This window comes from Leopardus geoffroyi, chromosome X (genome assembly GCF_018350155.1).
Source record: "Leopardus geoffroyi isolate Oge1 chromosome X, O.geoffroyi_Oge1_pat1.0, whole genome shotgun sequence".
In the NCBI taxonomy this organism is placed as follows: Eukaryota; Metazoa; Chordata; class Mammalia; order Carnivora; family Felidae; genus Leopardus; species Leopardus geoffroyi.
In genome coordinates, this window is record NC_059343.1 from 111,040,724 (window position 1) to 111,067,226 (window position 26,503).

The following is a 26,503-nucleotide window of genomic DNA, read 5'->3' on the forward strand; positions in this document are numbered from 1 at the left end:
TCCACCTTCTTGTTATATTGGCTCCCAGCTGTTCTGCTGCATTTACACTTTCCATGGCAGACCAGTGCCATTGGTACCGTGAATTTGGTAGCTATAAAAACACACAAGGAAGGTGCAAATTTGGTCATGTTTTATTCAACATGAGCTTGAAGGCTCACGTTTCTCATCTCTGGAGACCGATTGGCATTTTTCAAAGTTACAAATTTCTCAGAAGACAGAACTCTGCTCTGAGCGTTGGTGACTTAACGGACAGCATCCATTACTCCAGACAGCCAAGAACCAGGAAGAAACGTTTGCTCTAATATTTGAACCTTGTGGACTTATGACAGTACTAGGAGAGTGAACAGCAGCTGAAAACTGCTAAGCAGTTCTGTGTTGAAATCAAACCTCGCTCGTTGTTCATCAGACTCGTGTGACGGTTTTTACACTTGGTTCCACAGGGCATGATAACCAAGCATAAATGATTGGTAGTTCATGGAAATGGCAGTGACAGTCTGACTTCTATGCAGTCATCATAATTATTCTGGGAAGAAAACTCTGGAAGAGGAGGAGAAGTAGAGTTTGTTGTCTTTAGTCTTTTGTTGCTGGAGGAGGTCAGTCATTGCTCTGATGACATCCTACACCAGCTTTCATTCGGGATAACGGAGTCCAAGGATGCCTCTGTCAGGTCTAAGGCTGGTTCCATTTTAAACCAGGTAATCCCAGGACCCCAGGGTCATTTCTGATCCAGAGGGGGCCAGGGGCCTGTCCATGGGCGTTTCTGGAATGCGTACCAGGGGGTAAGACGGTCCAGTGCTTGGGTCCCGCTGGGTTACTGATCTGGAGATCCTCAGAGGGGCCTCAGAAGAGCTTTTCACGCCACCTACATTTTGCTTCTCTTCCCCTCCTTCTAGCGAGGTTGAAGGTGAGATCTCAAAAGGTCCTTCTCCTTTGTCTTCCTCCATCCTGACTTCTCAGTGTTGTATTATACAAGGAGGTAGATTAGGCTGAGGGGTACGACTTAAGCAGCAGTCCCCAACCTTGGCCGCACAGGGCGATCATCTGGGAGCTTTGGAAAACACTGATCCCAGGGTCCTATCCCCAGAGACTCCCATCTAATTGGTCTAGGTTGCAACTTGTGTGTTGGGATTTTGAAAAGCTCCCCAGATGCTACCAGGATGCAACCAAGGCCAAGAGGGGGAGTTTGCATTTAATAAATAAGTTTATGCAAAGTACTTTTAGGTTAGCGCTTTCTGAACCATCTGCCAGGAAGATTTCGGAAGCTTCAGAACCAGGTCTCCAGCAGGTCATGCCTGCCAATAAGTCTGCTTGGAGAACTCTAGTCCTGTCACAAAAGCACTTCACCACCCCTGTGTTTCCTGTAGGTTCTAAATTTGTGTGATTTGAGATAAAGTAATCCATTTCCTTCTCCGGTGTTCCCTAGGATTCCTGGACCCCAAAGTCACACCCTAAGGAACCGAGGCCTTTGTTGGCCCTGTTGATCTCTCCTCTTTGGTATGTCCCAAAGGGAATAGACTTTGCCTTAGGGGCCAGGTGAGGTCCCTCACCAGGAGGGAGTCTTGCCTCAAGTTGAGATGCACCTGTCCTGTGTCTGTCTCCCGTCGCTGCCGCAACAAATTACTATAAACTCGGTGCCTTAAAAACCGCAGAAATTTCTCCTTTCACAGCTCTGGAGGCCAGAAGTCCAAAATCAGCGTTTCTCGTCCAAAATCATGGTGTTGTCGGGGTTGCCCTACCCCTGGAGGCTCTTGGGAAGAGTCCCTTCTTGGCCTCTCTCAGCTCCTGGTGGCAGCCGGCATTCCTTGGCTTTCGGCCACAGTCCTCCAACCTCTGCCTCTGTGGCAGGCCACACCGCCTCCTCCTCTCCTGCCCATTGATCGCCCTCCTTTAAGGATCCTCATAACTGCCTCTAGAGCCCACCTAGATAATCTAGGATAATCTCCCTATTTCAAAGCCCTTCATTTAATCACACCTGCCAAGACCCTGCTTCCATCTGAGGAAATATCCACAGGTGCTAGGAATCAGGATGTCAGATCTTCTGAGGGGCCTGATTTGAGCCGACCACCCCTCCTAAGAACAAGAATGGTGTCCTTAAGAGGGTGAGCTGGTGACGTCCGAGGAGCAAATCCCCAAGAGGTTGTTAAAGCCTGGGTAAAGAACTCAGGCGCCCGGCTAGCTAGAGGTCTGAGGGCCTGAGAATCCAAAGCGAGGACCAACAAGTTTTGTCCGGATGATTCTGCGGCTGGGGGATGGGAATACATAAGGTTCGGCGGCGGGGGTAGGGGGAGAAATGCCTAAGGCTGGGTTGGTGCCTATTTCTGGCGCATGCTTCCATGGGCCTCAGAAGAGGGCCCTAAGAAGAATCGGCCTCTCAGGAGCAGGCCCGATACCCGTGGCCCCTGTCCCTGAGCATGTCTGAGCCTCTAGTGCAGCCCCTCCAAGGCCAGTCAACGGCAATGAGGTAGGGAAGACTTTGGGGATGACAAATCAGAGCTCTCTTGGACCCCAACCCTTTAGTTTCGATTGGCAGCCTTCTCTCTTTGTAGCAAAGGAGATAGAATCACCATCAAACATTCTGTGGAAACAGTTTACATTTTTCGACTTTCTGATGCTTCCGGTGAGCACTATAATGCACCGGGGAGTTGTTGGCCAAAACGATTTTCTCTTTCATTTTGGCTCTCTTGTGGCCACGAAGGTGTGTTTTGAAAAGCCAGACGTTAATGTCACATCTAATTCATCATCCCTTCCAAACCACCAGAAGGATAAGGCAGCGCCGATTCCTTGACGAAATCACAAAACTCCTGGTAACATCCGAGGCGAAAAGCTAACGAGTCACAGAGCTACTTTTACACATTCCTGGCTCCGGCCCGCTCTCTGGAGAGAACAAAGAGTGGGTGTTCCAGAATGCCACCATGTTACCGCACTGGGTGGGGCTTTGGAAGAGACGTTCAACCGAGGCCTCTTATTTTGAAAACTTGGGAGTCACAGACACCACTTCCCATACATGCAGCTGGCAGCTCGCCCACATACTTGCCCAACCGCCCAGTCTGCCCGGGCAGAGCACGAGGAGAAGTAACGCCCACTTTGGGAAGGAAAAATGTCTTCCATATTCGGAAGCCTTGCAGGCTAGGAGCTGGGGCCTACAGAGGCTGTTCTCTGTGGTCCGACCTCCCACAGGGATAATGCCGAGGGCATTCAGAAAACCAGCGTTTGAACCCTGCATTCACCGAAGCGCACAGGATCGGGTCGGTGGCAGAGAGACTCAGAGAAGTGGGAAGTCGCGACGGAGGTCAGAGACGTTCTAGTTCAGACCTGCAGACTGGTGGCCCCTCAGGTCGGATCCCCGTGCCAATGTTTGGTTTGCCCCAAAGAATTTTTTTTAAAGCTTTGAATCGGTTGCCAACCTTTAAAATCCGTAGTTTTGGCTTCTTGTGAAAAATCAGGACCTGGCCACCGCAGGCCCTTGTTACCCTGTGACGACAATGAGCTGAGGCCTGTACTCATCTCTTCCTTTAGATGAGCCGCGGGGGCGCCTGGGTGGCTCGGCCGGTTACGTGTCTGGCTCTTGGTTTCGGCTCAGGTCACGATCTCACAATTCGTGAGTTCGAGCCCCGCATCCGGCTCTGTGCTGACAGCATGGGGCCTGCTTGAGAATCTCTCTCTCTCTCCCTCTCTCTCTGCCCCTCCCCAGCTCTCTCTCTCTCTCTTTCAAAAAATAAACGTAAAAAAAAAAAGCGCTGAGCCACGTATTCTCCAATTCACCACAGCCACACCCTAGCCCGGCCTCCTTCACGCATTTATGTTGCCTGCTGAACCCCAGTGGGCATTGGAGTTTGCAAGGGCTGCCGTCGTTCAAATCGCCTACTAACATACCATGGAGCTGACGCTCGCACGCACAAGGGATACTGACCGAGGCAACCCGTCCTTGTCGGCGATGCTGATTTCCTAGAGGAGCATGGTAAAAGGATGTGAACTTGGAGATGGGGGCCTTCTGTTTAAATCCTGCCTCCACCCCTTCCCTCGTTGTACGGCTTGCACCAGACGAAATCTCCCGTGTGTAAAATGAGCAAACCCGGAGCACAGATTGCATGAGATGAGGTGAGTGACAGCACGTGGCACGGGCACGCGGGTGCTCATACCTCTGTCTTCATCCCTCCCTCTCTCCACTGCACTGTGCAACCCCCCCCCCCCCCGCCCCAGACAGCCCCGGAAAAGAACGGAGCTGATGTGGTATCACCAAGTTTGCCTGAGCAGCCACTAGGGGCTTTTTTCAATAGCTTTATCGAGATATATTTTGCACACCGTAAATTTTACCCATTTCGGGCATACAATAGAGTAACTTATAGTATGTTCGGTGCTGTGCAGCCGTCACGACTGTCTGATTTTATAAACTTTTCAACATCCCCAAGTGATACCCATTAGTCATCACTCCCCGTGCTACCCCCCCACCCCCCCAGGCCTAGGTAAACGTTAATTTACTTTCAGTCTCTATTGATTTCCCTTGTTCTGGGCATTTCATCAAAATGGAATCATGTAATACACGGCCTTTCGTGACTGGCTTCTTGCACTTAGCATATTGTTTACAAGGTTGGCCCAGGTTATAGCATGTGTCAGTACTCCCCCCCTTTTTATGGCTGAATAATATCCCATCGCATGGCTATACTACCTTGGTTATCCATTTATCCATTGAGGGGCGTTTGGGTTGTTTCTACCTTTTGGTTATTGTGAATAATGCTGCAATGAGGTATCTGTTTGAGTCCCTACTTTTATTTCTACGTATGTATGTATGTATTTATTTATTTAGAGAGCGCACGCACGAGCAGGGGAGGGGCAGAGAGAGAGGGAGAGACAGAATCCCAAGCAGGCTATGCACGGTCACCGTGGAGCCTGAGGTGGGGCTCAAACCCACGAATCATGAGATCATGACCTAAGCTGAAATCAAGAGTCAGATGCTTAACTGACTAAGTCACCTAGGCGCCCCTGCATCCCTATTTTTAATCATTTTATATATATACCCAGGAGTAGAATTGTTGAGTTATATATTACCTCTCTGTTTAACATTTTGAGGAACTGCCAGACTGTTTTCCAAAACAGCAGCACGACTTTCCATTCCCATCAGCAGTGTAGAGGAGTTTTAATTTCTTCACACCCTCTCCATCACTTGTTTTTTTCCTTTTTAAAAAAATTATAGTCATCCTAGTGGGCGTGAAGTGGTACCTCCTTTTGGTTTTGATTTGCATTTCCCTAATGGCTCATGGCGGTGTTGAGCATCTTTTGAAGCACGTATTGGCCATTTGTATATCTTTGGAGGAAAGTCTATTAGATCCTTGGCCCAATTTTTAAATTGGGTTGTCTTTTTATTGAGTTGTAAGATCTCTTTATGAATTTCAGATCCATGTCACTTGTCAGACATGTGGATTGAAACTATATTTTCCCATTCTGTGGATTGTCTTTTGATTTTCTTGATGGTGTTCTTTAAAGCACATTCAAGCTTTGATGATGTCCAATTTATCTATTTTTTTTCTTCTTTTTTTTACATGTGTTTTTGGTGTTATATCTAAGTAACCATTGCCAGATCCAATGCCATATATATTTACCCTCATGTGTTCTTCTCAGAATTTTATAGTTTTAGCTCTCACATTTAAGTCCTTGATCCATTTTGAGTTAATGTTTTAAGTTTTTTATTTTATTTTATTTTTCAGAGACAGAGAGAGAGACAGAGAGATTGAGAGAGAGGATCCCAAGCAGGCTCTGCACTGCCAGCATGGAGCCCAACACGGAGTCAGACCCATGACTGCGAGATCATGACCTGAGCTGAAGTCGGACACTCAACCGACTGAGCCACCCAGGCACCCCTCAATTTTTTTTTGAATAGGGTCCAAACCCAGCATGGATCCCAACTAGGAGCCTGAACTCACAACCCTGAGATCAAGACCTGAGCTGGGATCAAGAGTTGGACACTTAGCCAACTGAGTCACCCAGGCACCCCAGCTTGTCAATTTCTACCAAAAAGAAACCTAGCTAGGATTCTGATAGGAATTGTGTTGGATCTGTAGATCAATTTGGAGAGTATTGCCATCTTTACCCCTTTGTGCTTTTTCAACAGCAACAGGCCCTGCTAGCTTCCCTATCAGGTAGCAGGTGCTACAATAGCCAGAGTTTGCTGAAACCAAAGTTTGTTCATTACTTGAATTTCATTTTAGTCCCAGGCTCCATTGTCCACCACAGAGGCCACTGGCCACCTGTGGCTATCAAACACTTGAAATGTTGCGAGTCCAAATTGAGATGTGTTCTACATTGAAAGATATGACTGATTTCAAAGATTCACAAGAAAAATGGAAAATATCTCATAAATAATACTAATATTGATTACACATTGAAATGATAATATTTTAGATATGTCAGTTTAAATAGAATATGCTCTTGAAATTATTTTCAGCTGTTTCCTTCTACTTTTTTAATGTGGCTACTGGAAAATTTTAACTGTGTGACTTTTATTGTATTTCTTGGGGGGGGGGGACGTTGGCTTCTATCGTATTTCTATTGGTCATCGTTAGTCTAGGGATTTTTAAGATGGAGTTAATGTAGAGGAGCCATGGAGTGATATTTAGGATATTCTGGAATCCCCTGAACATCCATCGAAAATCTTGTGTGCGTGGATGTGCATTAGTTATTTACTATTGTGTAACAAATTACCCCCAAATTTAGTAGCTTAAAAAAACAAGTATTTATTATCACACGACCTTTGTGTCAGGAACCCAGGTTTGGCTTAGCTGGTACTGCATTCATCTGAGAGCTTGTCTGAACGTGGATCTACTTCTACTCATGTGGCTGTTGGCAGGTTTCGGTTCCTTGCTAGCCATTGACCAGAGATATTCATTTTTTGCCATATGACTCTCTCCACAGTGCAGCTTACAAGATGGTGGCTGGTTTCCTCAGAGTGAGCGAGCAAAAGAGCAAGAGAGTGAACAAACAAGATGGAAGCCACAGTCTTTTATTATTATTGTGGGAAAATTTCCATAAGGAAGCCATAGTCTTTTTGTAACCTAATCCCACCACTTTTGCCACATTCTATTCATTTGAAACAAGTCACTAAGTCCAGCCTACACACAAGGGGAAGGGATTAGTCAAGGGTGTGAATACCAAGAAAATATTGGGAGCCATTATAGAGGTTGCCTATCACAGTGTATCTGTGTGGGTTTCTTTCTAGAGAGACCTAAGCTTTTGTATGATTCTCAAAGAAATCTCAGACCACACCTCAATGCTCCTCCCCTTCCCCAAAAGATTTAAGAACTAGTTTGGAGGGAACTAAAATGGAGATTTTGACTAAGGAAGAGATTTTCTTCCAAGATTTCAACGCTAAATACAAAATTTAACCATTTGGTCATGTTTAAAAAAATGTAACGAGAGGGAGCCATATAAGACGAAAACTCAATGTACACTTAAGTAAAATGATCACAAGGTTTGTTTTCTCACAATTTATATAGTTTTCTCCCAGGCCTATTAAAGTTTCTGAGCTGCTAATGTTCTGTGTTACCCCCCTGTGGTATTCATGTCTCAGGAAGGATAAATGACCCCATGGTTTTCTGTGACAATAGAGTTGAGATGCAAATATAAATCTCTCTAGTCCCGCTGGTTCTATAGTGTCTGGACCCTTCTCCAGAGGAGCTTAGTTTCCCCCATAATCTCTCAGTCAGGGTTCCCTATACTCAAAGAGACACGAGAGTCTCTGGAATGATGCAGTGAGACCCAGGTTAAGCCAAGTCCGTGTGGCCCCATCACTTAGCATTGCTGGAGTTATGGTTCCAATCTAATTAGCTCCTACTGTAGGGAATGTATTAGTTTCTCCTCACTTATGCTTTCCTGCCTTTGTCAACATCTCTCCTTGGTTTTAAAAACCAAGTGTACGAACTTCTCCTAGAGCTGAGATTTCCAGAGAAGGGTCTTAGCCAAACCTCAGTGATGGGGGTAGATAAAAGGGAATGCCCAGCCTCTTTATTCTGACAGCAAGTGGAAGTGAAAGCATTACATTGGGCCAGATAAGCTGTTATTCTTGGAAAGTGGTTTCTGGAACCAGTGGTTGAATTCTTTCTCCCTATAATGAAGGACTGAGCAGACATGTGAGAAGTAGGTCTCCAGATATGTGCATTACCAAGCTCCCAGGGTGAGAGGCAAGAGCCTGTGCTTGAGTCATTGCAGAAGAAAGAAACGACGCCATTTGAGTCAATGTGTTTGTTTCTTCTCTTTGGCCCTTGAAATGAATCTCCGTCTGTTTCTCTAAGGAAAATTCATGTCTCTTAGGACTCATAGGAAATGCCTACTCTAGTAGGTTCCCTGCTCACTGCTCTAGCTCTTGTCTTCCAGTCTCCGGGCAATTCAAAGATTCTGCAAGGTATTTATTGATCTGATTTTTGTCACAAGCGTTGGTGACAGGAAGGGTTAGAGATAAGAAAGTAGGGACTCTGATATGGAGAAAGTTCTAGATTCTGGCTTGGCAGATGCTGCCTTGTTTCTGATCCTATTCATGGGCTAGAACCACGTGAGCCCTAGACTGAGAGCCAGGAGGCCCTAGGCTCTAGAACCATCCCAATTTCCTCATCTACCCTGAGGCCTTACTTTCTCCATCTCTTGGCTGAGGGGGCTGGGCTAGTTGACCTCAAGGGCCTGTTTGCCCTGTCCCTGGATGATTGCCATCTCTTTCTGGATGCAGCACGCAGAATAGCACATGGCAAGAGTGAGGAAACCCACCCTCCGGGCCTTGGGCTAGCCGCAGCAGAGAGCTCTGCCAGTGCCCTTGAATGAGAGGCATAAACTCAGATACTCCCAGACCCTGGCCAGTCTTACTGGAGCACAGCCCCTGGCAACCCCAAATCCTACACCCCCACCATCCAAAGCAGCCACCCTGATTAACAATAGAAAGACCGTGTGGGGGGCTCAGGCAGGAAATCAACATTCCCTGAGAGCTCAAAGGAGGCCATCGAATTCATTTCCCTTTGAAAATCAGCACCTAGGAGTCCGTATGCCCTTAATCATCTAACTGATCCTTTTTTTTCCACCCTCTCTCCCAAATCTCAGTTGTTATAAGAATGTTCAGTGGGTTTGGAATTATTACAAATAAAAAACGCCAGAAAGATTTTTGGATAAGAAACACTGAGCTCTGCAGCTTCCGGAGAACTCAGCGAGGAAGAATGTGGACGGCACTTGAAACCAGTCCTGGCTGGCTGCCTGCTCAGAAGCTTCCGGTTTCATCTGGACTCCCAGGAACATTATGGATGGCACCTCTGAGGAGCTCGGCAACCGAGGAAGGTGGGCGCAGCTGTTCTGACATGCCGTCTGGAGCTTCAGGCCAAGAGCAAAACGGGACCCTCCCAAGGAGAAAGGCATCACTGCTCAGCTTCCCTATGCAAGCTGTGGGCTCCTGCTGGGAGGGGGGTGTAGGATGTGGGTATGTGAGCGGGTGGACTTCCTGCCGCACTGCTGGGAAAAGGCACTCTGTAACTGAAGCTCTCGTTAGGATTAATTGGGTGGACAGGCCTGGCAGGGCCTTGGAGAACATGAGTACCTTTTTCCTTAGGTCTGTGGCCGGCTCAAAGCACAGGCTTCAGCTGTTCTGGTCAACTCTTGGGAAGCCTAAGCTCCCCTCACAGTTTGGCTATATATAACCTGATCTTTAGACACTCCTCATTCCGCTCCCCAGCTCCTGCTGGGCTGTAACCGATACTCATCTTTATAATAAGCGCAGGCAGGCTCAGAAACCTAGATGATGCCTGACGGTGGATGGGTGACTTCAGTTAAACTTGAGTATCTCCTGGGAGTGACCGTAATGGGTGGGATCCCATTGGTCCTCACCTCCTGCCCTAGCTAAAGGATGAAACAAAAGTGGCCAATATGAGAGGCGTTGGGGGACAACTGGAAATGAATCATGAGTCTCTGGATGTGAAAGATGGGGGGACTGGATTCCTGCTACGAGACCACCGACGAGGCTTTAAAAAGGCTATTTCAGAAGAAGTAAGAGGCAAGACAGATTAATAACCCTTTTTTTCTCAGTGGTCATGAGGGCTGTCCGCCTTGGCCATGTGTGAGTTTCCAGCGATGCTCCCTTCAAAAGGAACGTTGATTCTTTGCTTCTAGTGAAGCCCGCATTCGATTCTCAGCATCCATCTCAGTCTCTTCAAGTTGACCTCCCGGCTTCAAGCGTGAAATGTGTGGAAGAGGGTGATGAGGGAGGAGGTTTGGAAGTCATAAGCCTTTTATTGTGGTCTCTCTGAGAGATTCTTTTGATGCGAAGACCCCCGCCCACTTGAGGCCGAGGAGAATCCTCACCGTGGCAGGTAGAGTCGTGCGTTAGGTCCGGCGGTGCTGGGCGGTTACAAAGGCCCTTTGGATCCTCCGGCCCCTCCGTTCCTACCCTGCTTGCGCGCCCTCTCTCTCAACAAGAAATTTAAGAAAACATTCTTAAAAAACCGCTGTCCTGCCCATTCCCTCATGCAAGCCTCGGGACAAGCCTGAGTAGGCAGTACAGGGCTTAAGAACATAATATATAATGGTTTCCCTCAGTTTTATTGCGATATAACTGACCTACAACATTGCGTAAGTTTAAGGTGTATAACATGATTTGCTATGTGTGTAGTTTGTGAAATGACTATCACGACAAATTTAGTTAACATCCATCATGTCACACGGTTACAAAAATTGTTTCTCCTTGTGATGAGAATCTACTAGAGTGCTCTTCTTTTTTAAAAGTTTATTTGTTTACTTTGAGACAGCGTGCGTGAGGGTCGGGGGAGGAGCAGAGAGAAGGAGGGAGAGAGAGAATCCCAAGCAGGCTCCGTGCTGTCAGCGTGGAGCCTGACACAGGGCTTAATCCCACGAGCTGTGAGATCATGACCTGAGCCAAAGTCAAGAGTCAGATGCTCAACTGAGTGAGCCACCCAGGTGCCCCAGAGAATCTACTATAATGTTCTTTTTTTAAATTTTTTTTCAACGTTTATTTATTTTTTGGGGGACAGAGAGAGACAGAGCATGAACGGGGGAGGGGCAGAGAAAGAGGGAGACACAGAATCAGAAACAGGCTCCAGGCTCTGAGCCATCAGCCCAGAGCCCGACGCGGGGCTCGAACTCATGGACCGCGAGATCGTGACCTGGCTGAAGTCGGACGCTTAACCGACTGTGCCACCCAGGCGCCCCTAATGTTCTTTTTTTAAAAAAAAATTTTTTTTAATCTTTATTTTTGCGAGAGAGATAGTGTGTGAGCAGGGGAGGAGCAGACAGAGAGGGAGACACAGAATCTGAAGCAGGCTCCAGGCTCTGAACTGTCAGCACAGAGCCCGACACGGGGCTTGAACTCACAGACTGTGAGATCGTGACCTGAGCCGAAGTCGGACACTCAACCGACTGAGCCACCCAGGCGCCCCTATAATGTTCTTATTGATACCTTGGCTGACTTGATGATAGCCGATGAGAAGATACAAAAACTTCACTTTTCTAAGGTTTTCTCGAACTCATGTGAGGGATCCGTGCTAGGAAACCAAAGATTATTTTGTGATCAGGGCCATAGGATTAAATGGGCGTCTGAAATCCGGGAAATGAGACCATCAACACCAGAAATAGCCATTTTGATGACACAAAAAATACCAAAGCTTATCAGCAACCTAAAGAGCTAGGGAGACGAAAACCTACCCTTGGAAACGAGAGTCTGTGGCGATCAGTTTGGGACAGATTCTCGTCTGTTAGGAGCCCGAAACTGTGTTATAAATTCTCATGATAATAGAAGGACACCTCTTAACGAGCAGCTTCTGGGCTGAAGAAGTTGTAATGAGGCAGACTTTATAATCCAACAGATTTGGCAAAAATAAGTATGTCCTTTTCTTTTTGTATGTATACATACACAGTTTACTGATATTCCCAGAATTAAAATTCTGAAAAGACGTACTGGGAAAGCACTGAATCTTTCTTTGACGGTTTAGGGCTCTGATCGCTCTAAATAAGGAGTTAGAGAGGACATTCACTTAGGAGTTTCGACAATCCATAGTCGTTTGCAAACAGCCCTATTTTTACTGTTGTTCCCAGCCAACATTTTTGCCCTGTGGTGTTTTCGCAACTATAGCCATACCCGAGTTCTAGAAAAGCGTGAGACAATGGAACTTTCTTGTTGGTAAAATGGCAGAAAATGACATACCAGTCTAAGTTAAGCAAGCCAAGGGTTACTAAGGAACGCTCTATCGGTGGTAGGTTAGACCTGAGGATTATGGTCAAATTTCACATTTGGTCAGGTCAGTGCTCGGCGGCCTCGCTGTGTAGACGTGGGGACTTTAGGTACTGGTTGTCTGAGGGAAAGTGAGTAGCTTCCACCCCATGTGCCAGCGCTGTGGCCCCTCAAATTGACGTTCATTCCACAAACTTCTGTGGCACTGCCTTGTGTGAGAGTGGAGCTCAGTGTTGGGCGAGATCCCGGGCTGAATGGTCTCACTGACTATAAGCAGAAGACACACGTTGTTATTTGGAACTCCCTGTGCTCCAGAAGCTTCTCCTGCCCCAGGGATGGTGTCCGGGAGGCAATGCGGGAAGGCCGCACCTTTCTATAATTTCCAGAAGGTTGAAACGGCATCGCTATCTATGGAACGTGAAGTAAACCTCATCAGCCCCGTGAACTGTGAAACCGAAGTCATGCCTCTCTTTGTTCTGTGGCAGGAAAAAAAATCCCAAACGGTTTGCGGGGAGAGGGCAGAAGAAACCCACCTCTGTTAAATCCGAGTAATCTGTGCCCTACCCCCCTCCTCGTTTTTCGTCTTGCCGCATATACCTCTGCTCCTTCGGGGTGAAGTAAAATTTGCAAATCCTCAGTTGCGGGAGCACCTCAGTGAGCGGTCCCGGTGACCCCTGCAGAAAAGAGACGTTTTCATTTCCAGTGGGACAAACGTGTGCCCGGGCAGCGGCGTCGTCTGAGGCACCGAATGAAGATGACCGACCGCTGGGGGTGTTTTCGAGAGCAGGAGCACTTCCTCTCTGCTTCCTTAGCGAATTCTGTCCTTTGGGGGGTGGTTTTCTTGAGCAGTCTGGCTTGGGGGCGCGGGGAAAAGGGGGTTTACCTGATTCCACCGTGGGAGTTTCATCCGCCCCCTGGATGGTTCGGTGTAGGCCCGTGTCTAGACTGATTACAAAAGCGCCAACCAAACAAAATAAATACCTACCGTCTCACAGAAAAGGCACGAAAGCAAACAGTACGAGCGAGAACAATGCCTCTGTTGTGACAGAGTCTTGCTGAGGATGACTGAATTCCCGCACCCCCAGGTTCCAGTTTGTAAGGGCAACATTAACCGTCTCGAAGCAGGCCCTGGCTTGAACACGTTCATTTGGAAAGGCAATGTGTTCTGTCAGATGAGGGGTTTTTTTTCCTCGACTGCCGCGAGAATCAAGATGCGGATCCGTACGACGAAGTCTGTCCGTACGCACGTTTCTGGAACGCAGGTTTCAGAAACCAGCCTTGGCTCTTAGCTGGGCAACGTGACGGTTGGTTCGTTCTGCTCTTTCAAGGGGACGCAGCATGTGTAAGGTGATGGAGAAGGCCCCGAGTCCGTTCTGACTTTGCACTTGCCTGGCTGTGCGACCGAAGGCGTGTCTCTTGGCCTCTCCGGGCCTCAGCTTCTACGTCTGTAAAACGAGCGAGCGGGGGCGTATCACGGTGGGCTTGGGGCTCCAGCAGAGCAGAGCAAACGCAACAATTTCAGTGCCTAAAGGTACCGGAGACCGGGGATTTCCACCCCCAAAGAAAGCTATAATTACCATTTGTCCGAAAGAGCTCTCAGACATGCCGTCTCAAGCCGAAGCTCCAGTTAAGCGACCGCCACGTCAGAGACGCCAGGTCGGCCCGCAACGGGGTGGCCGGCCCGCCACGCGATCCAAGGCACATTTGTTTGGCCAACAGGTTCGTGTCGCCTGAGGCGGGACCCTTGGCTCGTTCGTCTCGTTTCTCAACGTGCAGGCACTGAACGCCGACTCTGGGCTAGGCCCCCGGGAAACGTTTCTCCCGGAATCCCGTGCCTGCCTCTTCCCTCCTTCTTCCCGGCTCTTCTTGACTTTGGTGGTTTGTGGTCTCAGGTACAAAGGGTTGAACTACAGATACTGCTCAGTTCGTGGTGTATCGTCGGGGTTGGTCTGCATAAGCCCCCTCTCCTGCTTTGTCTGACTCATTCATTATTCTTTTTACCCCCAAAGCCCACTCCCGTGTAGCGGCCGCCACGCTAACACGGCCAGTGTGTATCTCCCGGTGCGCGTGTATTTTTGGAAAACGTGTGTTGTCCTCCGCGAAAGCACCTTGGTTCATTTCAATGCTGGGAAGCTACCGATGTAGCCTGTTGGGTTCCTTGGTTTGTCTTCACTCTACGATTTCAAGAAACATCCACGCTGCTGGCTGTACGTGCTGTCCATTGCTCCTACCCACTACGTAACACTCCGCGCGCCCCCCGCACCCTGCCTCGCCCCTCTCCGTGGACAGGCACGCTGGTGTCCAGTAGGGCCCCACGACGAGTAGCCTCGTGTGGGGTCCGTGACGGACCCGTGTCGCGCTATTCTGCCCGAGACACCCTTCCCCCCTTCATAATCTGGACAATTTCTACAGTTTCTTCAAGTCTTCTTGACTTGCTCTTTTCAAAAACGGGACAATCTTATCCTTTCTTCTACACTGTCTTCAAGGGTCATATCCCGGACCCATCGACCATAACATGTACCATTCTGGTCTCTTGCACATCCCACATACACTCCTGTTATAGCGTTTCTATTGCACGGTCATTTCTTTTCTTTCTTTTTTTTTTTTTTAACTTATTTTGAGGTAATCTCTACCCCCAACGTGGGGCTTGAACTTACAACCCCGAGATCAAGAGTTGTGTGCTCCACCAACTGAGCCAGCCAGGTGCCCCCGGTACCATGATTTCTTGTCTGTCTCCCTCAGTATATGTGAACAAAGCCCACACGACACAGGCTCTGACACAAAGCATCGCTCAGGCAATTCTTACGATAATGACTACTGGCTTCATCGAACACTGATTAAGCACCAACTGCATGTGAGTCCTGCCCTCTATTTTTGACACGAATCACTCAAAGTCAATATACTTACTTCTAAATCTATAAAAGTGAATGAAAAGTCATGAGCTTATTTCGTCGGCTCCTTGGCCAACCTAGCAGACCTCTATCCAGACGAGTGCTATCTCCTTTCAAGAGGTACAGTGTCTTCGAAATGTCTAGGACTTTTCTTTGGGAAAAAACCCTCCACAGCCCATAGCACGTTCCTTGGAATCTTCTCAGGGAGGCCTTTGTTTCCCGAAGGCAGACCCGATTTTTGGAAACAGCTAAGAGCCACTTGGCAGTAAATCCAGCGAATGAGGTGGGTGATGAAGCCGAAGAACATTAGTTTTTGTTCCAAACAAGGTGTGACTATAAAAAACGGAGCCTAATTTTCTTACACGCTACATAAACTGGCTCGAGAGCAACTTCAAAAGAAGACTTCCAAAAATGCTGTGGCCTTGGCAAGAAAAAAATCGCTCTAGTACATGCACACACACACACACACACACACACACACACCCTCTCTCTCCCCACTGCCCCACGTATGGCGTATGGTGCCTGCCCCAGCATCCAGACAAGTAAAACCAAAAGCCCTTGGAATTTAGTTGTAAGGAGGACACCTGGGAGTTTCAGTTGGCCCGAGGCTCATCGTTCACGCGGTGTGTACCGTGGCTTCTAGACAAGTGTCTGTTTTCCAGGACTGCTCTGGTAGAGGTCCCGGGCTTCCGTGGCACGTAACTACCCACGCTCCGTTCCGCCCGGGCTCGAGCAGCACCGTGGGCTCAGCCGAGAGCAAGACACCACAAGAGGACCACTGACCCCCTGGAGCACGGAGCAGGGCTGAAGGGGACAAAGGAGCTGTTTCGAACAACAAGACAAATCCAGAAGAGGCAAGAGTCAGTGATTGAAAATTCCTGGCGTGGAAAATCCAGGAAGGCAGATTTAGGCTTAAGCTAATAAAGACTGATTCCTCTTATGGAATTGTATGTTTAGGATAAGTCTCGTGTGTGTGAATATACATACACAGAGAAAGAAAGACTGGAAGGATATAAATAAAAATATTTAATAGTAAATATCCATGGGGGATGGAATTAGGGGGTAAATGCCCTTTTTAAAACTTTATATAATGCTGTATTGTTAGAATTTTTATTACCGGGGCGCCTGGGTGGCTCAGTCGGTTAAGCGTCCCACTTCAGCTCAGGTCACGATCTCGTGGTTTGTGAGTTCGAGCCCCGCGTCAGGCTCTGTGCTGACAGTGTAGAGCCTGCTTGAGATTCTCTCTCTCTCGAAATAAATAAACTTTAAAAAACAGACTTTTGGGGGGGCGCCTGGGTGGCTCAGTCGGTTGAGCGTCCGACTTCGGCTCAGGTCATGATCTCACGGTTTGTCGGTTCCAGCCCCACGTCGGGCTCTGTGCTGACGGCTCGGAGCCTGGAGCCTGCTTCGGATCCTGTGTCTCCCTCGCTCTCTGCCCCTCCCCCGCTCACACTCTGTCTCTCTCTCTCTCTCTCTCTCAAAAAATAAATATTAAAAAAATTTAAAAAACAGACTTTTTATCACCTATATGTATTTCTTTTGCATAAAATAAGCTTGCTAAAATTTGGAGGTAACCAGCAACCAAATAGGCTACTTTATGACCTAGTGAGGAGCCCTGCCTTAGGCAGTAATCAAATGAAGATTGTGGGATGAGCCAGCTGGTCTTTTCCAGCCTAGGGATTCCATATACCCCTCTATGATTTAACCTTGTTCAAGTACCAGAGTGGGGCTGGTGGATTTTCACACGTGCATTCGATGAGACAGAGGCCTAGAAACTTCCAACAAGATGGGCCAACTTCCCAGCTGCCAGGCCCATTCTAAGGACAAAATAGTCATCTTACCATAATTCACGTGTAGGAAGTTTAAATCAAAGGGTAGAACGAACACTTCAAAACTGAAAAGCCACCCAACTAGCCGTGCAACTGGATTCTGAACTAGAGGAATAGAAAATATAGAAGGATAGGAAAAGACATGGATAGAAAGTGAAAAGAGACAGGCTATTGGGTGTAAGAAAACGTCAATAAAAGATGGCAGAGTGTCCATGCTTTGTAAATGGGTGTGGTTATCCATTTTAATCCCGAGCATTTAGTTGAAGCCAGCGGACCATGGACATCCCAGAAGAGCGGTCTTCTGCCATCACTTAGCCTTGACGGACCCAAGCGGACGGGCCGTGTACCAAGACAGCACACGCGCTGGATGGCTTGGGTCGTGTTCTGGCCGCTGAAGCATGTCAGATATGACCGTAGGCTACAGAAGTCCTGAGAGGTGTCCAGGAACAGCACATACGTGACGTCAGTGCTGGGCAAGACAACGAACGGCCCTACAAAATGAGAGCAACAAAGAGGCTAGACATCTTGCCCTGATTCTCCACTTTACAAGAGGGAAACTGAGGCCTGGAGAGGGGAAGTGAAGGAGAAGGGTGTGGAAAAGCTGACAATCCTGGGGCACCCGGCTGGCTGTCGGTGGAGCATGTGACTCTTGACCTCGGGGTTGTAAATTCGAGCCCCACGTTGGGTGTAGGGATTACTTAAAGATAAAATCTTAAAAAAAAAAAATAAAAGCTGAAAATTCCTTTTCATCTCCCAGAGAGGAAGAATGGACTTTAGAACAGTCCTCTCCTGCTCACAGGCATAAAACCTGGCCTCAGAACCACAAATTATTTTTACCACATTAAATAAAAGCCTTCCTGCAGAAGGGGCCATTATTAGGCGATAAGTCAGCTCTGGTTCCTTCTTCTGGTCTGGTGTTATAGTATTGCACTCTGAGTCCGAGGAGGAAACCTTCGCAGTATTCGGGTTTCCTGAATCCAAGAACAAAGATTCCTACAAATCCCGTTCAGACACAGAAATAATGATGGTTTGAAAAAGATAATTCCCTTTCCAGTCTTACCAGCTGCTACAAATCACTGAAACCAGATTCACAAATACAATTGATCGTGGTCCACGACCAAAGCAACCGAAGGAAACGCTGCACCCAACGTCTCCAATTTGTGTTTGTGAAAATGTCTGCAACGGATGAAAATAAATAATGGAGGCCTGGGGTCCTCAGGAGACCCTGACAGAAGTGTGTTGGTGACAGCAGGACGAGGGGGGGGGATGAGAAGTCGTGAGAAATGACGCCTCCTGCGTCCTGCACGGTGACCTCTTGCCATGGGACGGAAATTGGAGACCCTGGCTGGGACCAGCTTCTAGATTCAAAGGGGACTCTCGGGTCCCTTCCTTGATCTTTGCTCATGCTCCTTGGCCGTGTCTCAGCCTCTCTTTCTTATCCTTTATACTCATTCGGCTCCTCCTGTCCTTGCCCTCAGGGGGGAGTTGAGCTTCTGCTCACGAGAAAGAATCGATAACGTTTCCGTCGAGCTGAGCTGGCTAAACGGGCAATACTCTGGGCATCGTAACAGCGGCAAGTTGGGGATCCCCGAGGTGCCCTGGCAGCAGAACGTCTAAACCTCGACACCTGGGCCATTATCGCCCGTGACGTTGCGTGTGTGGAGACCAGCTGCCAAGTTGTCATACCGGCCTACGACGGACAGGGAGCAGGTGCTGAAGTTAGCACGGCCATCGGACCTTTTGCTGCGGGAGAACAGGGATCGCATCGTCGGCCTTCTCCCGTCTCCAGCATCTGGTACGGTAGCTGACACGCAACGGGGACCCGAAACCTAGCTGTTGAATAAACAGGTGTTGAAGAAGCCGCCTGTGGCCAAGAATGAACACGGCTGCTTCCTATACACCGTGGCTTTCCTGGTGCCAACCTTTGCAACCTGAGCCAGGGCAGGTGCTGGGCCTGTCCGCGTGGCGGCCCCCGGACACGGGTGACAGAGAGTAAGCCCGAGACAACAGCAGAGAGGCTTGGGGAAGCGTGTCTTTGCGCCGTTACGATTTCCCGGACCGGTGTCTCTGGGTTAGGGGAAGGGAGAATGTTGATCACGTGACTGTACGTGAGTCACACAGAGGGTTTCTCTTTGGGCAAAGCTTTTTCAGCAGAGGGAAATTTGTCAATGGAGATAGGAACTTTCTGGGACACCTTTGGTCTCAAAGGCAAGAAACATACTCCACGACACTCCAAGATTTCTACGTGCAGATTATGCACCGGGAGTGTTTTGCCAGGGGTGGCTCTGACGGGGGCCGGAAGCCAGGACTCCTACCCAGTCAAAAGGTGGGCAAGGAGGTGGGGCTGAAGGACCTCACTGACACCTGCTGGGATTTTCTCCTGCCGAACAGAAAGCTGGGTGAGGAGGAGGAGAATCCCCACAGGGTCGCCGTGTACAAGGGCTTACAAAAAACACCCGATGCGCTTTTATTTGAGCATTTATTATTTTTTTTGTCCAAAGAAATCCATGCAAAGGGAAAGAGAAAGAGAGAGACGGAGAGAGAAAGACATGGTAACCATGTTCTAGCAGCCAAACATAGGAAAATAATTTGGCACAACTTGAGTGTTTTTTTTTTTTCTTTGCAAAAAGACGATCTACACTACCACTAAAATTTACCTTCCTCAAAGACGCCATTTGATTTTCGAAAACGTCACACGCGGTTAGTCTTCTACTTAATGGCCGGAGGAGGTATACAAGATAAAAAAATAGAAAAAAAGAAGAAGGTGGGTCCCCTTCTAGGGGAGGACCACAGGGTGCTGAAGGGCAGCACGTGTGCGGTGCACTAGGAAGTCAGTGCACCGGGAAGAAAAACCACGCCACACAGATCGCCAAGCTGGTTAGAACCTTCAGGGGGAAGTGGCCGCTCCCCAGGTTGTGAGAGGCCGCTATCTCATTGTCCTTCTGATTCACGTGCTGCTTGTTTCCAGGAGCATCATCCACATCCAGATCATAAGCCAGTTCTGCCAAAAGAAAAGAAGAAGGTGAAATACAGGAGAGCATCAGCTGTGGGCCAGCCGTGACTCCAGCATCTGTCTGGAATGTTGGGATGCCCCAGCTCTCGTGGAAAGGATGGCTGCCAGGAGATGGGGAGGTGCCGGGGCGGGGGTGCGGCCCCCCAGCGGAAGGGGATGGCTAGAGGGGCTCTTAGCAGAGGTCACACCAACGGGGAGAAGCTGACTTCTTCCCCCCCCTCCCCTTTGGCTCCACTCACACCCAAGGGGGCACACTGGCACTTTGTAACATCTCCCCGCAGGCAAGGCTGTGCTGGAAGGTCATTTTCACCACATCTCACCGGTATTAAAATGTAAGGTGCTGGGGGGTGGGGGGTGACTATGTGTGTGCCCTTGTGTGTACGTGTGTCAGAGGGCTGGGAGATGTTGCAGACCCCCAGTGTGCCTTTCCTGGGCCCTGCGCCCCATAGATTTTCTCCTGGGAACCTTGCTTGAATTAGAGTCGAGACAGTGTAGTTTGCCATTAAAAGTTGTTTTATTTTTCCCAAATATTTCTTCTCCGATCTTTGCGGTCGTCTTTTCATGCCACCCCTAAAACACACACACACACACACACACAGCAAAATCAATCTGATGCATAGGATTTAAACTGATACTAAGCAAAGACCAAGGAGAGGCTGAAAGGCAAGGGCTTTCCTTCTTTGACCACCCACCATTTATGAGATATGCTCACGATTCTGAAAAAGAAATTGGGATGTTGACGTCGGCCTAATTTGAACATCTCTCAGAAGGCAAATCTGAGTAGATAATGGTGTATCAGGAAATTCAAGACGGCCAACCCTAGAGCAGAGGTCAGTTTCTTTCAGATTTGCTTTTCCAGATTTAGAACTCAATTCTACTCCCATGGCTTTTCTAGACTCTGTCGCCAATGTGGCTATTTCAATAGCTTGGGAAGGTGATGCGATGTGAGTGCCCTCAGCAGCCAACTGTCCTGTGGCCAGCGGAGCTGGAAAGATCCCTTGGGGACACTGAGATGCAGAGCAAAAGGCACAGAGGAAATGATTGGGATTCTACAGAGGGAAGGAAGGAAGGGGAAGGAAGAGCTCCTCTTACAAGGGATGAAACAGTAAGTCACAGGAAGACAGTGTGGGGACTCAGCTGGTCCAGGATGCCTGCAGAGCAGCGCCAGGGCCCGGGGCTGCTCTGAAGCTGGCAATGGTTAGAGCAGGCAGCAAGGTCAAGGTGATCAAAGCCAGGGGGGATTACACAGACTGCAACACTCCTCTCCAAAAGGGCTACTGTAGTTTCTAATGCCACTGGCAATGATGAGAAAAGCGACTTACCGGCCTCATTTGCAAAAAGATAACGTGGTCAGCATTCGATGATATATCAAGGTTTCATTAATTGTACGTATTTGATTACTGCACAGATCAACTTTTTCTCTGCCTTAGTTTACTAGTTACGTTTCTTAACGCTTAACGGTTCATATCCTTTGCCTTTTTATCTGACAGGTATTAAGGTTTTTCCTATTCATTGGAATATATATTTTATTGAATCCTTTGCCGATCACATTTGATACAATGTTTCTGTTTTGTTGTTAAGTACACTTGCTTTTCATTGCCGTACCAAGAAACTTTTCACACATATGAATCTGACTACATTCTGCTTCTCTAAAGCTGAGAAAGTTTTTTGCCTTGAGGGCCAGTAAGAATTCAAATCCAATTTTCCAGGGAACCCTCTTACCCAGGGAAAAGCGACTCACCAGACTCTAATCTGGATTCCCTCTCCCTGTAAAATAAATACATGCAAAGAAAATAAAAAGAAGAAAAAAACAAAGAGCAGTGCTCTGTTTGGAGGTCAGACGTCTTTCTCTGAAAGCTGAACTATGCAGAGCACACAGGCAAGGCCGAGGTCAGCACGGGCTCAGGTCATGATCGGATTTCACCAAAGCTGAGGACACATATGGCTCTATCTGTTGAAAGCGCAGCCTTGAGTCTCGGGGCAACTTCTCAACTTAAATGCAGGGGAGTATTTTTAGGGTTGACCTGAATGACAGAACTCTGAGCCTTGCTTCCAGATTCCTTTTCCGGATATTCCCTTTGCCCAACGTCAAGATGAAACAACATCTATTAATGTTACCACCGGGCCCCTGTGCTATTTGTTTTGCTCTTCAAATAATCCGCGAACACCGAACGGTTTCGTGTACTAGAGCAGTGACGGTAAGCCCGGCAGACGCTAAGTCTGGTAGTTTCTAATCTCCTGTGCCACCAAAGACCTCTTTTGTTATTTTTATCTCTTGGACCCTTTGTTTGGGAATCATAAAAAGGACTACCAGTTAGTGAGTCCTCACTGTGTGCCAGGCACTGTACTAAGATATTTACATACGTTATCTCATTGAATTTAACCTCTTCAACAGTGTTGCAAGGTAGCCATTATGATTCCCATTTTACTGATGAGGAAGCTCCAACCCAGGTTACTTTTTTGCCCATATCTGCACAGCTGGTAAGTGACAGACGGGCTATTCGAACACAGGTCTGACCCTGAAACTTCACATGAAGCTATGCCACCTCTTGAACAATTCTGTGTATCAAATAGACTGTAGCGATTTAAGTAGCAATGGATTTGTTTCTTGAAAAAAAAAATCCACCTTGATTAGGAAAATACGTACTGCCAAAGAGAACTTCTCAAAAGCGTGAGAAGAGTCCAGTGTTTCCACGTGAAAGTGATCGCATACTTGTTTGAGTAGCATTATTAAGCTTTGTGAAATTCTGAAAAGAGCTCTGGGTTTGAGGACCGAAAATGGAAATTATGTACCTTCTATTTCTCTGAAGAAATCAGCAATGATGGTCAGGGCTATTCGATTCCCCAAGCACAAAGCTGGCCTGAGTTTTCCATCTCCAAAGGGCCCCCGGGAATATTCGGAATACCTCTGTATGCTTCCGAAGCTGTGGCTAAAGGTTTCGTGAGGCTCCCCGTCGAACAGCAGCAACCCTACGGCTGGGCTTTTATGGCTTACATTGATGCGAGTCTCACCAAAGACACATTCTGGGCCTGGGCCACCATCATGGAGATTAGTGACAAAGGGGACAGCTTAGTATGACGATGAAGCATTATAGGAGATAGAGGAAAGACCCGTTTTGGTCAAAGATGAATGTGGACAACCCTAGATTGGGGGGGGGGGGCGGGTATAATCCAGTTTACTTCAACAAACTTAATGGTAGCCTACAAGGTCCCAAGCATTGAGCTAGAAGGTTGGAGAAAGACTTAGTGCCTGCCTTTAGGAATCCCGCTCTCTGGCAAGGAAAACAGACTAATAGACAAAACCAACCAGATACTTGGCAGAAGGTCATGAGGGCTCAGATAGAGGCACAAGCAGAATACGTTGGGGAGAGAGATCTCCAAATAGAAGGATCTGGGAAGACTTCTCAGAACTGGGATATAATCTACACCATGAAGGATGGATGGAACTACGGCAGAGCTGAATGAGATGGTCATTCATTTCCGGCAGGGGTTTCAGCTTGAGCGAAACCATCAATATTAGGGAGTGCAGGTAGGGCATGCTCAGGGGGAGAGAGGTAAGGCAGGAAGGACAAGTAAGGGCCAAATCATGATGGATTGGGAATGCTAAGACTTCACTCTGTGGGCAATAGGGAGCCACTGAAGGTTTTTAAAAGTAAGAAAATCACAGTCTGATCTGTGTTTTTTTTTTTTTTCAACGTTTATTTTTATTTTTGGGACAGAGAGAGACAGAGCATGAACGGGGGAGGGGCAGAGAGAGAGGGAGACACAGAATTGGAAACAGGCTCCAGGCTCCAAGCCATCAGCCCAGAGCCCGACGCGGGGCTCGAACTCACGGACCGCGAGATCGTGACCTGGCTGAAGTCGGACGCTTAACCGACTGCGCCACCCAGGCGCCCCTGATCTGTGTTTTTAAGGAAGATCATTGTTAACAGTTTGTAGGACAGCCCTAAGTGGGAGAGATTGTCAGACATCTTAGAAAACACAAGAAGCCTGTGGAAAAACTATCTGCAGATCAGCCAGTAGCAGATACAATTAAAAAAAAAAAACCTACAAAAGAGTGGGGCGCCTGGGTGGCTCAGTAGCACCTGACTCTTGATCTCGGCTCAGGTTATGGTCTCGCGGTTTGTGGGTTCCAGCCCCACATCAGGGCCTGCTTGGGATTCTCTCTCTTCCTTTCTCTTCCCTCCCCATTGTGCACACGCATGCACTCTTCTTCTCTCTCCAAATAAATAGACTTAAAAAAACCAAACCTACAAAAGAGCTAAATCTACACCATACCAAAACCTTCTCATTTTGCTACAAACTAGATTATGACAATCATTTGAAATCATTCTCTTTTTAAATTATTTTTTAATGCTTATTTATTCTTGAGAGAGAGAGAGAGACAGAGAGAGAAGGGCAGAGAGAGAGGGAGACACAGCATCCGAAGCAGGCTCCAGGCTCTGAGCTGTCAGCACAGAGCCCGACGTGGGGCTCAAACCCACAGACCGTGAGATCATGACCTGTGCCAAAGTCGGATGCTTAACCAGCTGAGCTGAGCCACTCAGGCACCCCTTAAACCATTCTCTTTTCAATCATTCATGTCTTCGTTTATCAGTGATTTTCCAGAATATATATTTGCTCTATTATACATACTAGAAAACGCACACAAATTGTTTCTACCATGCGATTGATTGTCGGTGAAACGTTTTAGGCCAGCGAGGAGATCTCACGCTAAACCCAGAAACTGGCTTCTATGTGTAATCGCTTTAACTACACCTAGAGGGTAGAGCCAACAATTTGTACTAATTACACACTCAGCTCTGAGTCTCATTTTGCCCTCCTTAGTGCTGCAGATTAGGTAATCTCTTCATTTATTTCTTTTCCTAAGTAAACCCTACACCCAGTGTGGGGTTTGAACTCGCAATCCCGAGATCAAGAGTCACGTGCTCTACTGACTGAGTCAGCCAGGCGCCCCTAGATAATCCCTTTACAACAGCTGTCAGTCATGAAGGGCTGAGCTTTGCGTTGAAGTTTTTCTGAGTTGCGCCAAGCACTCAGTGGGGAACCCTCCAGCCTTAGTTACTCAGAGTCGCCCAGTGGAGTCCCTAAGAAAGGCTGTCCCACCCGCAGAGTCTGGAGCCCTGGCTCAGCCACTGTCTTGACTAGTTCTCCTTTGGCAACTCATTTCCCTCTACTCTGAGCGTCTGCCATTCCATCTGCCCCAATAAAACCCTTCTGGTTTTATTTCCCTCCGACCCCCAGGCTTCCGGGGCCCAAGTGGGGGACACGGTCTTCTGCAGGCTGCCGTCCTCTCTCTACCCACACCAGCCAAGCGGCTCTGTCCCCAGCAGAACCTCCATAAGCAAGCCGCTTCTCTTCGGATGTGAGTTTTTCTGGTGATGTTCATCGGCTACCAAATTCTGCATCCTCTTTCTGCTTGAGCCAATCGAATCTTGCGTAAGGGACGCCGGCAATACACAGATGTGCGCCGGACCGCGGTTTTCTTTAAATCCTGCCCTAACGACTGGCACTGAAGCCAGGACACGCGAAGCTTCGGGGGAGAAGTGGCCGGACCCCGGGGTGCACCGAGCAGGCGCGCACGGGCGGCGCCGGAAGATCTGTCGGCCAGTGAGACAAGCCCGCGGGCTCCTCCGAAGCCGCTGGGGTCTCTTGAGTGCGTAACGGGACGCAAACGCTCACCCTCGGACCGCACGGGCCCCCGAGGACAGCAGCACGCCGCTGCCGGGCCTCACCCGCGCTAGCGGGCGGGCCTCCCAGGGCAGCCTGGAAGGAGAGCTGTTATCAAAATTCCAGGGGAGAGAGCGCTGCCACTGAGCCAGGCTTGGGGGGCTCTTCCTTGCCAAGCCTGCGGCGGCAGATGGCTTCAACCCGGCCCCGACGGAGCAGCGGAGCGACGCCGCCATCCCCGCGCTTCGCGCTTGCCGTGTACGGTTGGCTCCCGAGGCAGGGCCGTGTGAAACCTTCGGCCCGTCGCCTGGCGGACCCCGGACGCTAAAAGTGGGGAAACGTCGGCACAAAGCGTGCTCCCCGCGCTCCTGCTCACTCCGCCGCCCACTCACGGCCGCCCTCGGTCGCTGCCACTCGCTTGAGAATCCCGGACCCATCTTGCTTTTCCTCGCCCTTCCCGTCAACGCCACCCTCCGTCCCGCCACATCGAGCCCCGCTCCTCTGTGAGCTTTCGGGTGCCAAACGACCACCTGGGCTTGAAAGCGGAAGAAAGTGACTTTGTTCATGACCCCGGGGGCCTCCGGGAGTCTAGGTTTTCTACTTCGCAGGTCAGGCAGGGGGAAGCCGGCCCATTTGGGGGCCTCCGGTTCTTAACTGGTCTACTGGGACCCCTTTCGGAATGGGCCTGTTTCACGATACGCCTTCGCGGCGCGCAAGTGAGTTGCCCATTTTGTGTGCGAAATGACAGTAAGTTCTGGGAATAACCCAGCGGCCTCTCCTGGAAGAGGGCTGGGCGAGGAGATGCTCACTGCATTTCCGACAGCCCGGGCCAGCTGCCAACGTCCTCAGTCACAATGATGGGATGTGGAAAAATACGGTGGCTTTCCCCATCAGT

At 48.7% G+C, this 26,503-nt stretch overlaps 1 protein-coding gene across 2 annotated transcripts in view; it reads right to left on the reverse strand.

Annotated features, from left to right (window-relative positions):
• Window positions 1–19,389: 19,389 nt before the first annotated feature.
• The window catches only part of GPC3 (glypican 3), a 426,034-nt gene continuing 418,920 nt past the window's right edge, over window positions 19,390–26,503 (reverse strand). Inside the window, exon 8 of one of the 2 annotated variants that reach the window (XM_045472532.1) lies at window positions 19,390–19,926. In XM_045472532.1, coding sequence (XP_045328488.1) covers window positions 19,757–19,926 — 170 coding nt within the window. In that variant the 3' untranslated portion in view covers window positions 19,390–19,756. The remainder of the gene's footprint in view (window positions 19,927–26,503) is intronic. The other variant, XM_045472533.1, reaches the window with a different exon arrangement.